This window comes from Melospiza melodia, unplaced genomic scaffold (genome assembly GCF_035770615.1).
Source record: "Melospiza melodia melodia isolate bMelMel2 unplaced genomic scaffold, bMelMel2.pri scaffold_454, whole genome shotgun sequence".
Lineage (NCBI taxonomy): Eukaryota > Metazoa > Chordata > Aves > Passeriformes > Passerellidae > Melospiza > Melospiza melodia.
Genome location: NW_026948777.1, coordinates 1 through 14876, shown reverse-complemented (window position 1 = coordinate 14876; position 14876 = coordinate 1). Strand labels below are relative to the sequence as shown.

Sequence of the window (14876 nt, the reverse complement as noted above, 5' to 3'; positions counted from 1 at the left end):
CCGTGACACACCTGGGGACAGTGACACACCTGGGGACACCTGGGGACAGTGACACACCTGGGGACAGTGACACACCTGGGACAGTGACACACCTGGGGACAGTGACACACCTGGGGACTGTGACACACCTGGGGACACACCTGGGGACACCTGGGACGCACAGCTGGGTCATTCTTGGGAGTGCAGTGACAGTGAGGTGACACTGGTAGGTGACACAGGAGGTGACACAGAGGATGTGACATTGCTGTGACGCTGCTGTGACCCTGCTGTCCCCTGACAGTGACTTTGTCCCCAGCTGCACTTTGTCCCCGTGGATCTGGGTTGACACAGGGGATGTGACAGTGTGACAATGTGACACTGCTGTGACAGTGTGACACTGCTGTGACATTGCTGTGACACTGCTGTGACACTGCTGTGACAATGTGACACTGCTGTGACACTGCTGTGACACTGCTGTGACACTGCTGTGACAATGTGACACTGCTGTGACATTGCTGTGACACTGCTGTGACACTGCTGTGACAGTGTGACACTGCTGTGACACTGCTGTGACACTGCTGTGACACTGCTGTGACAGTGTGACACTGCTGTGACATTGCTGTGACACTGCTGTGACACTGCTGTGACAGTGTGACACTGCTGTGACACTGCTGTGACACTGCTGTGACACTGCTGTGACAGTGTGACACTGCTGTGACACTGCTGTGACACTGCTGTGACACTGCTGTGACAGTGTGACACTGCTGTGACATTGCTGTGACACTGCTGTGACATTGCTGTGACAGTGTGACACTGCTGTGACAGTGTGACACTGCTGTGACATTGCTGTGACACTGCTGTGACATTGCTGTGACAGTGTGACACTGCTGTGACAGTGTGACACTGCTGTGACACTGTGACACTGCTGTGACATTGCTGTGACAGTGCTGTGACAGTGACAGTGTGACACTGCTGTGACATTGCTCTGACAGTGTGACACTGCTGTGACAATGTGACACTGCTGTGACACTGCTGTGACACTGCTGTGACAATGTGACACTGCTGTGACATTGCTGTGACATTGCTGTGACAGTGTGACACTGCTGTGACAGTGTGACACTGCTGTGACACTGTGACACTGCTGTGACATTGCTGTGACAGTGCTGTGACAGTGACAGTGTGACACTGCTGTGACATTGCTCTGACAGTGTGACACTGCTGTGACAATGTGACACTGCTGTGACATTGCTGTGACAGTGCTGTGACAGTGACAGTGTGACACTGCTGTGACATTGCTCTGACAGTGTGACACTGCTGTGACAATGTGACACTGCTGTGACATTGCTGTGACATTGCTGTGACAGTGTGACACTGCTGTGACAGTGTGACACTGCTGTGACAATGTGACACTGCTGTGACATTGCTGTGACAGTGTGACATTGCTGTGACAGTGTGACATTCCTGTCCCCCCACAGTGACCCAGCTGCACTTTGTGCCCGTGGACCTGGGCTCCCCCATCGTGCACTGTGACAGTGTGACACTGCTGTGACACTGTGACACTGCTGTGACACTGCTGTGACATTCCTGTCCCCCCACAGTGACCCAGCTGCACTTTGTGCCCGTGGACCTGGGCTCGCCCATCGTGCACTGCGCCGTGGCCGATCCCTTCGGGGTGCTGCTCAGCGCCGACGGCCACCTGGCCACCTTCACCCTCAAGGGGGACACCTACGGCGGCCGCGCCCCGCGCCTGGCGCTGCTGCGCCCGCCCGTGTCACACGTGAGTGTCACTGTGTCACCAACCATCCCTGACTGTCCCCAACCCTGCTGCGCCCGCCCGTGTCACACGTGAGTGTCACCAATGTCCCCAAACCCTCCCTGACTGTCCCCAACCATCCCCAACCATCCCCAACCCTGCCTGGCGCTGCTGCGCCCGCCCGTGTCACACGTGAGTGTCACCAATGTCCCCAAACCCTCCTAACCATCCCTGACTGTCCCCAACCCTGCCTGGTGCTGCTGCGGCCACCCGTGTCACACGTGAGTGTCACTGTGTCACCAACCCTTCCTGACCGTCCCTGACTGTCCCCAACCCTGCTGCGCCCGCCCGTGTCACACGTGAGTGTCACTGTGTCACCAACCCTCCCTGACTGTCCCCAACCATCCCCAACCATCCCCAACCCTGCCTGGCGCTGCTGCGCCCGCCCGTGTCACACGTGAGTGTCACCAATGTCCCCAAACCCTCCTGACCATCCCCAACCATCCCCAACCATCCCCAACCCTGCCTGGCGCTGCTGCGCCCACCCGTGTCACACGTGAGTGTCACCAATGTCCCCAAACCCTCCTAACCATCCCTGACTGTCCCCAACCCTGCCTGGTGCTGCTGCGGCCACCCGTGTCACACGTGAGTGCCACCTGTGTCACCAAACCATCCCCAACCCTGCTGCGCCCGCCCGTGTCACACGTGAGTGTCACCGTGTCACCAACCCTTCCTGACCGTCCCTGACTGTCCCCAACCCTGCCTGGCGCTGCTGCGCCCACCCGTGTCACACGTGAGTGTCACCAATGTCCCCAAACATCCCCAACCATCCCCAAACCCTGCCTGGCCCTACTGCGGCCGCCCGTGTCACACGTGAGTGTCACCAATGTCCCCAAACCCTCCTGACCATCCCCAACCATCCCCAACCCTGCCTGGCGCTGCTGCGCCCACCCGTGTCACACGTGAGTGTCACCGTGTCACCAACCCTTCCTGACCGTCCCTGACTGTCCCCAACCCTGCCTGGCGCTGCTGCGCCCACCCGTGTCACACGTGAGTGTCACTGTGTCCCCAACCATCCCCAACCCTGCTGTGGACACCCGTGTCACACGTGAGTGTCACCTGTGTCACCAAACCCTCCTGACCATCCCTGACTGTCCCCAACCCTGCTGCACCCGCCCGTGTCACACATGAGTGTCACTGTGTCCCCAACCCTTCCTGACCATCCCCAACCATCCCTAACCCTGCCTGGCGCTGCTGCGCCCACCCGTGTCACACGTGAGTGTCACCGTGTCACCAACCATCCCCAACCCTGCTGCGGCCGCCCGTGTCACACGTGAGTGTCACTAATGTCCCCAAACATCCCCAACCATCCCCAAACCCTGCCTGGCCCTACTGCGGCCGCCCGTGTCACACGTGAGTGTCACCAACGTCCCCAAACCCTCCTGACCATCCCCAACCATCCCCAACCCTGCCTGGCGCTGCTGCGCCCACCCGTGTCACACGTGAGTGTCACCGTGTCACCAACCATCCCCAACCCTGCTGCGGCCGCCCGTGTCACACGTGAGTGTCACCAACTGTCCCCAAACCCTCCTGACCATCCCTGACTGTCCCCAACCCTGCCTGGCGCTGCTGCGGCCACCCGTGTCTGCACCAATGTCCCCAACCATCCCCAACTCTGCTGCGGCTACCCGTGTCACACGTGAGTGTCACCTGCGTCCCCAACCATCCCCAGCCATCCCCAACCCTGCTGTGGCCGCCCGTGTCACACGTGAGTGTCACCAATGTCCCCCAACCCTGCCTGGCCCAGCTGAGGTCACCCACATCACACGTGTCACCGGTGTCACCTGTGTCCCCAGCCATGCCTACCTGGCGCTGCTTCAGGTGACACCTTCAGTGTCACATTCCACAGTGTCCCCAGTGCCCTTAACTGTCCCCAGTGTCCCCGGTCCCTGGGTGACATGTGACTGTCCCCAGTTCTCCACAGTGTCCCCTTGTCCTGAATGTCCCCTCTGTCCTCACAATGTCCCCAATATCCCCGTGCCTCCCCCAATGTCCCCAACGGTGTCCCCAATGTCCCCAATGTCCCCAATGTCCCCAGTGTCCCCAATGTCCCCAATGTCCCCAGTGTCCCCAATGTCCCCGCAGCCGTCCCGTGACACCGCGCTGTGCCTGTACCGGGACCTTTCCGGAATGTCCCCGGTGTCCCAATGGTGTCCCCAGTGTCCCCAATGTCCCCAGTGGTGTCCCCAGTGTCCCCAATGGTGTCCCCAATGTCCCCAATGTCCCCAATGGTGTCCCCAGTGTCCCCAACGATGTCCCCAATGGTGTCCCCAATGTCCCCAATGGTGTCCCCAGTGTCCCCAATGGTGTCCCCAGTGTCCCCAGTGGTGTCCCCAAGGTCCCCAATGGTGTCCCCAGTGTCCCCAACGATGTCCCCAATGGTGTCCCCAATGTCCCCGCAGCCGTCCCGTGTCGCCGCGCTGTGCCTGTACCGGGACCTTTCCGGAATGTCCCCAATGGTGTCCCCAATGTCTCCAACGATGTCCCCAATGGTGTCCCCAATGTCCCCAGTGGTGTCCCCAATGGTGTCCCCAATGGTGTCCCCAATGGTGTCCCCAATGTCCCCACTGTCCCTGCAGCCGTCCCGCGTCACCGCGCTGTGCCTGTACCGGGACCTTTCCGGAATGTCCCCGGTGTCCCAATGGTGTCCCCAGTGTCCCCAATGTCCCCAGTGGTGTCCCCAGTGTCCCCAATGGTGTCCCCAATGGTGTCCCCAATGTCCCCAATGTCCCCACTGTCCCCGCAGCCGTCCCGCGTCACCGCGCTGTGCCTGTACCGGGACCTTTCCGGAATGTCCCCAATGATGTCCCCAATGTCCCCAATGTCCCCGCAGCCGTCCCGCGTCACCGCGCTGTGCCTGTACCGGGACCTTTCCGGAATGTTCACCACCGAGAGCCGCGCCCCCCGCGAGGAGCCCCCGCCCCGCCCCCACGCCGAGGCCGAGACCCTCATCCAGGACCTCAGGTGGGTCACAGGGTCCCCAGGGGTGTCCCCAGGTGTGTCCCCAGGTGTCCCTGGGTGTCCCCAAGGTGTCCCCAGGTGTTCCCAAGTGTCCCCAAGGTGTCCCCAAGGTGTCCCCAAGGTGTCCCCGGGTGTCCCCAGTCTCGAGGTGTTGCTGGTTGTGTGTCCAGGGATGTCCCCAGGTGTCCCCAAGGTGTCCCCAGGTGTTCCCAAGTGTCCCCAAGGTGCCCCCAGGTGTCCCCAAGGTGTTCCCAAGGTGCCCCCAGGTGTCCCCAAGGTGTTCCCAAGTGTCCTCAGGGTGTCCCCAAGGTGTTCCCAGGTGTCCCCAAGGTGTCCCAAGGTGTCCCCATTCTCAAGGTGTTCCTGGCTGTGTCTCTGGGGATGTTCTCAGGTGTCCCCAGGTGTATCCCAGGTGTCCCTAGGTCTATGCCAGGTGTGCCCAGGTGCGCCATACCTGTGTCCAGGTGTGCCCAGGTGTTCCCAAGTGTGCCCAGGTGTGCCCAGGTGTGCCCAGGTGTCCTGTCTTTGCAGCGGCTCGGTGGATGATGAGGAGGAGATGCTCTACGGGGACTCGGGGGGGTTGTTAGGTGTGCCCAGGTGTGCCATACCTGTGCCATACCTGTGCCCAGGTGTATCCCAGGTGCCCTGTCTTTGCAGCGACTCGGTGGATGATGAGGAGGAGATGCTCTACGGGGACTTGGGGGGGGGGTTTGTTAGGTGTGCCCAGGTGTGCCCAGGTGTATCCCAGGTGTACCCAGGTGTGCCATACCTGTGCCCAGGTGTGCCCAGGTGTATCCCAGGTGTCCTCTCTTTGCAGTGGCTCTGTGGATGATGAGGAGGAGATGCTCTACAGGGACTCGGGGGGGCTGTTAGGTGTATCCCAGGTGTGCCCAGGTGTGCCATACCTGTCTCTGCCCGCAGCGGCTCTGTGGATGATGAGGAGGAGATGCTCTACGGGGACTCGGGGGGCTCGGGGGGTTGTTAGGTGTATATAGGTGTGCCCAGGTGTGCCATACCTGTGCCCAGGTGTGCCCAGGTGTACCAGGTGTGCCCAGGTGTGCCATACCTGTCTCTCCCTGCAGTGGCTCTGTGGATGATGAGGAGGAGATGCTCTACGGGGACTCGGGGGGCTCGGGGGGTTGTTAGGTGTATATAGGTGTGCCCAGGTGTGCCATACCTGTGCCCAGGTGTGCCCAGGTGTACCAGGTGTGCCCAGGTGTGCCATACCTGTGCCCAGGTGTGCCCAGGTGTGCCATACCTGTCTCTCCCTGCAGTGGCTCTGTGGGCGATGAGGAGGAGATGCTCTACGGGGACTCGGGGGGCTGTTAGGTCTATATAGGTGTGCCCAGGTGTGCCCAGGTGTGCCATACCTGTACCCAGGTGTGCCCAGGTGTGCCCAGGTGCCCTGTCTTTGCAGCGGCTTGGTGGATGATGAGGAGGAGATGCTCAATGGGGACTCAGGGGGGGTTGTTAGGTGTGCCCAGGTGTACCCAGGTGTGCCCAGGTGTGCCCAGGTGTGCCATACCTGTCTCTCCCTGCAGCGGCTCTGTGGACGATGAGGAGGAGATGCTCTACGGGGACTCGGGGGGCTGTTAGGTGTATATAGGTGTGCCCAGGTGTGCCATACCTGTGCCCAGGTGTGCCCAGGTGTGCCATACCTGTCTCTGCCCGCAGTGGCTCTGTGGATGATGAGGAGGAGATGCTCTACAGGGACTCGGGGGGCTCGGGGGGTTGTTAGGTGTATATAGGTGTGCCCAGGTGTGCCCAGGTGTGCCCAGGTGTGCCCAGGTGCCCTGTCTTTGCAGCGGCTTGGTGGATGATGAGGAGGAGATGCTCAACGGGGACTCGGGGGGGGTTGTTAGGTGTGCCCACGTGTACCCAGGTGTGCCCAGGTGTGCCCAGGTGTACCCAGGTGTGCCCAGGTGTATCCCAGGTGTCCTCTCTTTGCAGTGGCTCTGTGGATGATGAGGAGGAGATGCTCTACGGGGACTCGGGGGGGCTGTTAGGTGTATCCCAGGTGTGCCCAGGTGTGCCCAGGTGTGCCCAGGTGTGCCATACCTGTCTCTCCCTGCAGCGGCTCTGTGGATGATGAGGAGGAGATGCACTACGGGGACTCGGGGGGCTGTTAGGTGTATCCCAGGTGTGCCCAGGTGTGCCCAGGTGTGCCCAGGTGTGCCCAGGTGTATCCCAGGTGTGCCCAGGTGTGCCCAGGTGCCCTCTCTTTGCAGCGGCTCGGTGGATGATGAGGAGGAGATGCTCTACGGGGGCTCGGGGGGCTGTTAGGTGTATATAGGTGTACCCAGGTGTGCCATACCTGTGCCCAGGTGTGCCCAGGTGTGCCATACCTGTCTCTGCCCGCAGTGGCTCTGTGGACGATGAGGAGGAGATGCTCTACGGGGACTCGGGGGGCTGTTAGGTGTATATAGGTGTGCCCAGGTGTGCCCAGGTGTATCCCAGGTGTGCCCAGGTGTGCCATACCTGTCTCTGCCCGCAGTGGCTCAGTTGACGATGAGGAGGAGATGCTCTACGGGGACTCGGGGGGCTCGGGGGGTTGTTAGGTGTATATAGGTGTGCCCAGGTGTACCCAGGTGTGCCCAGGTGTGCCATACCTGTCTCTGCCCGCAGTGGCTCAGTTGACGATGAGGAGGAGATGCTCTACGGGGACTCGGGGGGCTCGGGCCGTTCCCCGCCCCGGGAGGAGCCGCGGAGGGCGGGGCCCCCCGAGAGAGACCCCGCCCCCCTGAGCCCTGAGCCCTCCCACTGGTGCGTGCTGGCCCGCGAGAACGGCAACATGGAGGTACTGGGGAAACTGGGAGCACTGGGGATACTGGGAATGGCACTGGGGATACTGGGAGGGACTGGGAATGGCACTGGGAATGGCACTGGGGATACTGGGAACGGGAGAACGGCAACATGGAGGTACTGGGGAAACTGGGAGCACTGGGGATACTGGGAGGGACTGGGGATACTGGGAGCACTGGGGATACTGGGAATTGCACTGGGAATGGCACTGGGGATACTGGGAACGGGAGAACGGCAACATGGAGGTACTAGGGAAACTGGGAGGGACTGGGGAAACTGGGAATGGCACTGGGGATACTGGGAGGGACTGGGGATACTGGGAGGGACTGGGGAAACTGGGAGGGACTGGGAATGGGAGAACGGAAACATGGAGGTACTGGGGAAACGGGGAATGGCACTGGGGATACTGGGAGGGACTGGGGATACTGGGAATGGCACTGGGAATACTGGGAATGGCACTGGGGATGGGAGAACAGCAACATGGAGGGACTGGGGATACTGGGAATGGCACTGGGCATACTGGGAGCACTGGGAATGGCACTGGGGATACTGGGAATGGGACTGGGAATGGGATTGGGGATACTGGAAATGGCACTGGGAGGGACTGGGGATACTGGGAATATTGGGAATGGGAGAACAGCAACATGGAGGTACTGGGATGGACTGGGAATACTGGGAATGGGACTGGGAATGGTATTTGGGATACTGGGAGCACTGGGAATGGGAGAACGGCAACATGGAGGTACTGGGGATGGCACTGGGAGCACTGGGAATGGCACTGGGGATACTGGGAATGGGAATGGGAGCACTGGGGATACTGGGAGGGACTGGGAATGGCACTGGGGATACTGGGAACGGCACTGGGAACGGGAGAACAGCAACATGGAGGTACTGGGAGCACTGGGATGGACTGGGAATGGCACTGGGAGCACTGGGAGGGACTGGGAATGAGATTGGGAGCACTGGGAGGGACTGGGAATGTTTTCCCTCTGGAATTCCCATTGTTTTCCCTTCACAATTCCCATTTCCCCTCCAGAACTCCTCTTGTTTTCCCCCCGTAATTCCCATTAACCTTCCCATTTTCACCCCGTAATTCCCATTCTTAACCCCATAATTCCCAAAATTCAAATTTTTTTCCCAATTTTTCCCATTTTCTTGCTTTCCCCCCAGATTTATCAGGTCCCCGAGTGGTGCCTGGTGTTCCTGGGGAAGAACTTCCCATTGCTTTCCTGCAGAATTCCCATTAGAATTCCCATTTCAAACCCCCATAATTCCCTTTTTTTCCCAATTTTTCCCATTTCCCCCCGTATCTCCCAGGTCCCCGACTGGCCTCTGCTGTTCCTGGGGAAGAGCTTCCTGTTGTTTTCCCCCTTAATCTCCATTTTCCCATCAAAATTCACATTTTTTCCCCCCTAATTCCCATTATTTTCCCCCATAATTCCAGTTGTTGCCCCCGTAATTCCCTTTTTTTCCCCCATTTTTCCCCAATTTTTCTCGTTTCCCCCCCAGATTTACCAGGTCCCCGAGTGGCGCCTGGTGTTCCTGCTGAAGAACTTCCTCCTGTTTTCCTGTCACAATTCCCATTTTCCCCCCAAAATTCCCATTTTCCCCCATATTTTCCATTTTTAACCCCATAATTCCCAATTTTTTCCATTTTTTCCCATTTTCCTGTGTTTTTCCCCCAGATTTACTAGGTCCCCGAGTGGCGCCTGCTGTTCCTGGTGAAGAACTTCCCATCGTTACCCCCACAATCCCCATTTTTCCCCCCATAATTCCCATTTTTAACCCCATAATCCCCATTTCCCCTCCCACAATTCCCATTTTTAACCCCACAATTCCCATTTTCCCCCCATATTTTCCATTTTTAACCCCACAATTCCCATTTTTTCCCAGTTTTTCCCATTTTTTTCCCATTTCCCCCCAGATTTACCAGGTGCCCGAGTGGCCCCTGGTGTTCCTGGTGAAGAACATCCCATTCATTTCCCCCCATAATCCCCATTTTCCCTCCTGTAATTCCCATTTTTAACCCCACAATTCCCATTTTTAACCCCACAATTCCCATTTTTTCTCATTATTCCAATTTTTTCCCATTTCCCCCCAGATTTACCAGGTCCCTGAGTGTTCCCTGGTGTTCCTGCTGAAGAACTTCCCAGTCATTTCCCCCCATAATCCCCATTTTCCCTCCCATAATCCCCATTTTTAACCCCATCATTCCCATTCTTAACCCATAATCCCCATTTTTAACCCCATAATTCCCATTTTTAACCCCATCATTCCCATTTTTTTCCCAGTTTTTCCCATTTTTTTCCCATTTCCCCCCAGATTTACCAGGTCCCCGAGTGGCCCCTGGTGTTCCTGCTGAAGAACTTCCTCATGTTTTCCTGTCACAATTCCCATTTTCCTCCCATAATTCCCATTTTTCCCCCATATTTTACATTTTTAACCCCACAATTCCCATTTTTTCTCATTATTCCAATTTTTTCCCATTTCCCCCCAGATTTACCAGGTCCCTGAGTGTTCCCTGGTGTTCCTGGTGAAGAACTTCCCATCTTTAACCCCACAATTCCCATTTTCCCTCCCATATTTCCCATTTTTAACCCCACAATTCCAATTTTTTCTCATTAGTCCCAATTTTTTCCCATTTCCCCCCAGATTTACCAGGTCCCTGAGTGTTCCCTGGTGTTCCTGGTGAAGAACTTCCCAGTCATTTCCCCCCATAATCCCCATTTTCCCTCCCATAATCCCCATTTTTAACCCCATCATTCCCATTTTCCCTCCCATAATTCCCATTTTTAACCTCATCATTCCCATTCTTAACCCCACAATTCCCATTTTTAACCCTATAATTCCCATTTTTAACCCCATAATTCCCATTTTTAACCCCATCATTCCCATTTTTTCCCAGTTTTTCCCATTTTTTCCCCGTTTCCCCCCAGATTTACCAGGTGCCCGAGTGGCCCCTGGTGTTCCTGCTGAAGAACTTCCTCATGTTTTCCTGTCACAATTCCCATTTTCCTCCCATAATTCCCATTTTTTCCCCCATATTTTCCATTTTTAACCCCACAATTCCCATTTTTTTCTCATTATTCCCATTTTTTCCCCATTTCTCCCCAGATTTACCAGGTGCCCGAGTGGCGCCTGGTGTTCCTGCTGAAGAACTTCCCATTCATTTCCCCCCATAATCCCCATTTTCCCTCCTGTAATTCCCATTTTTAACCCCATAATCCCCATTTTCAACCGCAGAATTCCCATTTTTAACCCCACAATTCCCATTTTTTTCTCATTATTCCCATTTTTTCCCCATTTCTCCCCAGATTTACCAGGTGCCCGAGTGGCGCCTGGTGTTCCTGCTGAAGAACTTCCTCATGTTTTCCTGTCACAATTCCCCATTTTTCCCCCCATAATTCCCATTAAAATTCGCCTTTTAGCCCCACAATTCCCATTTTTAACCCCACAATTCCCATTTTTTCTCATTATTCCCATTTTTTCCCCATTTCTCCCCAGATTTACCAGGTGCCCGAGTGGCGCCTGGTGTTCCTGCTGAAGAACTTCCTCATGTTTTCCTGTCATAATTCCCCATTTTTCCCCCCATAATTCCCATTAAAATTCGCCTTTTAGCCCCACAATTCCCATTTTTAACCCCCCAATTCCCATTTTCAACCCCACAATTCCCATTTTTTCTCATTATTCCCATTTTTTCCCCGTTTCCCCCCAGATTTACCAGGTGCCCGAGTGGCGCCTGGTGTTCCTGGTGAAGAACTTCCCGGTGGGGCAGCGCGTGCTGGTGGATTCGTCCTTCGGGCAGCCGGCGGCCGAGCCCCGCAAGGACGAGAGGGGCGAGAGGGAAGTGCCCCACGTCAGGGAGCTGCTGCTGCTGGGGCTGGGCCGTGCCCAGAGCCGCCCCTTCCTGCTGGTACTGGGCACACTGGGCACACTGGGCACACTGGGATGGGCACTGGGCACTGCCCCACGTCAGGGAGCTGCTGCTGCTGGGGCTGGGCCGTGCCCAGAGCCGCCCCTTCCTGCTGGTACTGGGCACACTGGGCACACTGGGCCACACTGGGATGGGCACTGGGCACTGCCCCACGTCAGGGAGCTGCTGCTGCTGGGGCTGGGCCGTGCCCAGAGCCGCCCCTTCCTGCTGGTACTGGGCACACTGGGCACACTGGGCACACTGGGATGGGCACTGGGCACTGCCCCACGTCAGGGAGCTGCTGCTGCTGGGGCTGGGCCGTGCCCAGAGCCGCCCCTTCCTGCTGGTACTGGGCACACTGGGCACACTGGGCACACTGGGCACACTGGGATGGGCACTGGGCACTGCCCCACGTCAGGGAGCTGCTGCTGCTGGGGCTGGGCCGTGCCCAGAGCCGCCCCTTCCTGCTGGTACTGGGCACACTGGGAGCACTGGGCACACCTGGGATGGGCACTGGGCACTGCCCCACGTCAGGGAGCTGCTGCTGCTGGGGCTGGGCCGTGCCCAAAGCCGCCCCTTCCTGCTGGTACTGGGCACACTGGGCACACTGGGCACACTGGGATGGGCACTGGGCACTGCCCCACGTCAGGGAGCTGCTGCTGCTGGGGCTGGGCCGTGCCCAGAGCCGCCCCTTCCTGCTGGTACTGGGCACACTGGGCACACTGGGCACACTGGGATGGGCACTGGGCACTGCCCCACGTCAGGGAGCTGCTGCTGCTGGGGCTGGGCCGTGCCCAGAGCCGCCCCTTCCTGCTGGTACTGGGCACACTGGGCACACTGGGCACACTGGGCACACTGGGATGGGCACTGGGCACTGCCCCACGTCAGGGAGCTGCTGCTGCTGGGGCTGGGCCGTGCCCAGAGCCGCCCCTTCCTGCTGGTACTGGGCACACTGGGCACACTGGGCACACTGGGATGGGCACTGGGCACTGCCCCACGTCAGGGAGCTGCTGCTGCTGGGGCTGGGCCGTGCCCAGAGCCGCCCCTTCCTGCTGGTACTGGGCACACTGGGCACACTGGGCACACTGGGATGGGCACTGGGATTGGCACTGGGAATGGCACTGGGAGCACTGGGATGGGCACTGGAAGCACTGGGAATGGCACTGGGATGGCACTGGGAGTACTGGGATGGGCACTGGGATGGCACTGGGATGGGCACTGGGATGGGCACTGGGAATGGCACTGGGAGCACTGGGATGGGCACTGGGAGCACTGGGATGGCACTGGGATTGCACTGGAGCACTGGGATGGGCACTGGGATGGGCACTGGGAGTACTGGGAATGGCACTGGGAGTCCTGGGAATGGCACTGGGATTGCACTGGGAGCACTGGGATGGGCACTGGGAGTACTGGGATGGGCACTGGGTGGATTTTGGGGGTTCTGGCGTGAATTTTGGGGTTCCCATATGGATTTCGGGTTCCCAGGTGGATTTACTGGTGCATTTTTGGGGTGCCCACGTGGATTTTGGGGGTTCTTGGATGGAATTTTGGGGTTCCTTGGTGCATTTTGGGGGGTCTTGGATGGAATTTTGGGTTCCTTGGTGCATTTTTGGGGTTCCCAGGTGGATTTTTTGGGTTCTGGGGTGGATTTTTGGGGTGCCCACGTGGATTTTGGGGGTTCTTGGATGGATTTTTTGGGTTCCTTGGTGAATTTTGGGGTTCCTGGGTGGATTTTTCTGGGTTCTGGGTGGATTTTTGGGGTCCCCATGTGTGTGTTTTTGGGGTTCCAGGTGCACGTGGAGCAGGAGCTGCTCCTGTACGAGGGGTTTGGGGTTCTGGGGTGGATTTTGGGGTTCCCAGGTGGAATTTTGGGTGTTCTGGGATGGATTTTGGCAGTTTCCAGTTGTGGTTTTGGGGTTCCCAAGTGTATTTTTTGGGTTCTGGTGTGGATTTTTTGGGGTTCCCAGGTGTATTTTGGGGTTCTGGGATGAATTTAGGGGTTCCTGGGGTGTATTTTTGGGGTTCCCAGGTGGGTTTTTTTATTCCAAGGTGTATTTTTTAGGTTCTGGGATGGATTTTTGGGGTCCCCTGGCCAGTTTTGGGGTTCCAGGTGGAGCAGGAGCTGCTCCTGTACGAGGGGTTTGGGGTTCTGGGGTTACTGGGATGGATTTTGGGGTGGATTTTTGGGTTTGTAGTTGAATTTTTAGGGTTCTGGGATGGATTTAGGGATCCCCAGGTGGATTTAGGATTTTCCAGGTGTATTTTTGGGGTTCCCAGGTGTATTTTTGGGGTTACAGGTGCACGTGGAGCAGGAGCTGCTCCTGTAAGAGGTGTTTGGGGTTCTGGGATGGATTTTTTGGGGTTCCAGGTTTATTTTTGGGGTTCTGGCATGGATTTTTGGGGTTCTGGGATGGATTTTTGGGGTTCCAGGTGTGTTTTTGGGGTTCCCATGTGTATTTAAGGGGTTCCCAGGTGTATTTTGGGGACCCCATGTGTGTTTTTGGGGTTCCCATGTGTATTTTGGGGTTCTGGTGTGGATTTTTAGGGTTCCCAGGTGTATTTTGGGGTTCCCAGGTGTGTGTTTGGGGTTCCCATGTGTATTTAAGGGGTTCCCAGGTGTGTGTTTGGGGTTCCCAGGTGTATTTTGGGGTTCCCAGGTGTGTGTTTGGGGTTCCCATGTGTATTTAAGGGGTTCCCAGGTGTATTTTGGGGTCCCCATGTGTGTTTTTGGGGTTCCAGGTGCACGTGGAGCAGGAGCTGCTCCTGTACGAGGGGTTTGGGGTTCTGGGTGGATTTTTGGGGTTTCAGGTTTATTTTTGGGGTCCCAGGTGTATTTTGGGGTCCCCATGTGTGTGTTTTTGGGTTGCAGGTGCACGTGGAGCAGGAGCTGCTCCTGTACGAGGGGTTTGGGGTTCTGGGATGGATTTTGGGGGTTCTGGGATGGATTTTTGGGGTTCTGGGGTGGATTTTTGGGGTTCTGGGATGGATTTTTGGGGTTCCAGGTTTATTTTTGGGGTCCCCATGTGTGTGTTTTTGGGTTGCAGGTGCACGTGGAGCAGGAGCTGCTCCTGTACGAGGCCTTTGCCCACGACTCCCAGCTGGGCCAGAGCAACCTCAAGGTTCGGTTCCGCAAGGTGAGAGCGGAGCTGGGGGGATTTGGGGGGCTCTGGGGGGATTTCAGGAGGATTTGAGGGGCTCTGGGGGGATTTCGGGAGGATTTGGGGGGCTCTGGGGGGATTTGGGGGACTCTGGGGGGATTTCAGGAGGATTTTGGGGGGCTCTGGGGGGATTTCGGGAGGATTTGGGGGGGCTCTGGGGGGATTTGGGGGCTCTGGGGGGGATTTTGGGGGGCTCTGGGGGGATTTCGGGAGGATTTGGGGGGCTCTGGGGGGATTTTGGGGGGCTCTA

The 14876-nt window shown here is 57.6% G+C and overlaps 1 protein-coding gene across 1 annotated transcript in view; it reads left to right on the top strand.

The window, feature by feature from the left end:
* Positions 1–14602, top strand: part of LOC134434680 (cleavage and polyadenylation specificity factor subunit 1-like) — a gene marked incomplete at both ends in the record, with an annotated part of 31464 nt that extends 16862 nt beyond the window's left edge. Inside the window, 5 exons of the mRNA XM_063183315.1 lie at positions 1578–1756; positions 4626–4756; positions 7379–7550; positions 11271–11468; positions 14513–14602. Of these exons, the coding sequence (XP_063039385.1) occupies positions 1578–1756; positions 4626–4756; positions 7379–7550; positions 11271–11468; positions 14513–14602 (770 nt within the window). The remainder of the gene's footprint in view (positions 1–1577; positions 1757–4625; positions 4757–7378; positions 7551–11270; positions 11469–14512) is intronic.
* Positions 14603–14876: the final 274 nt, after the last annotated feature.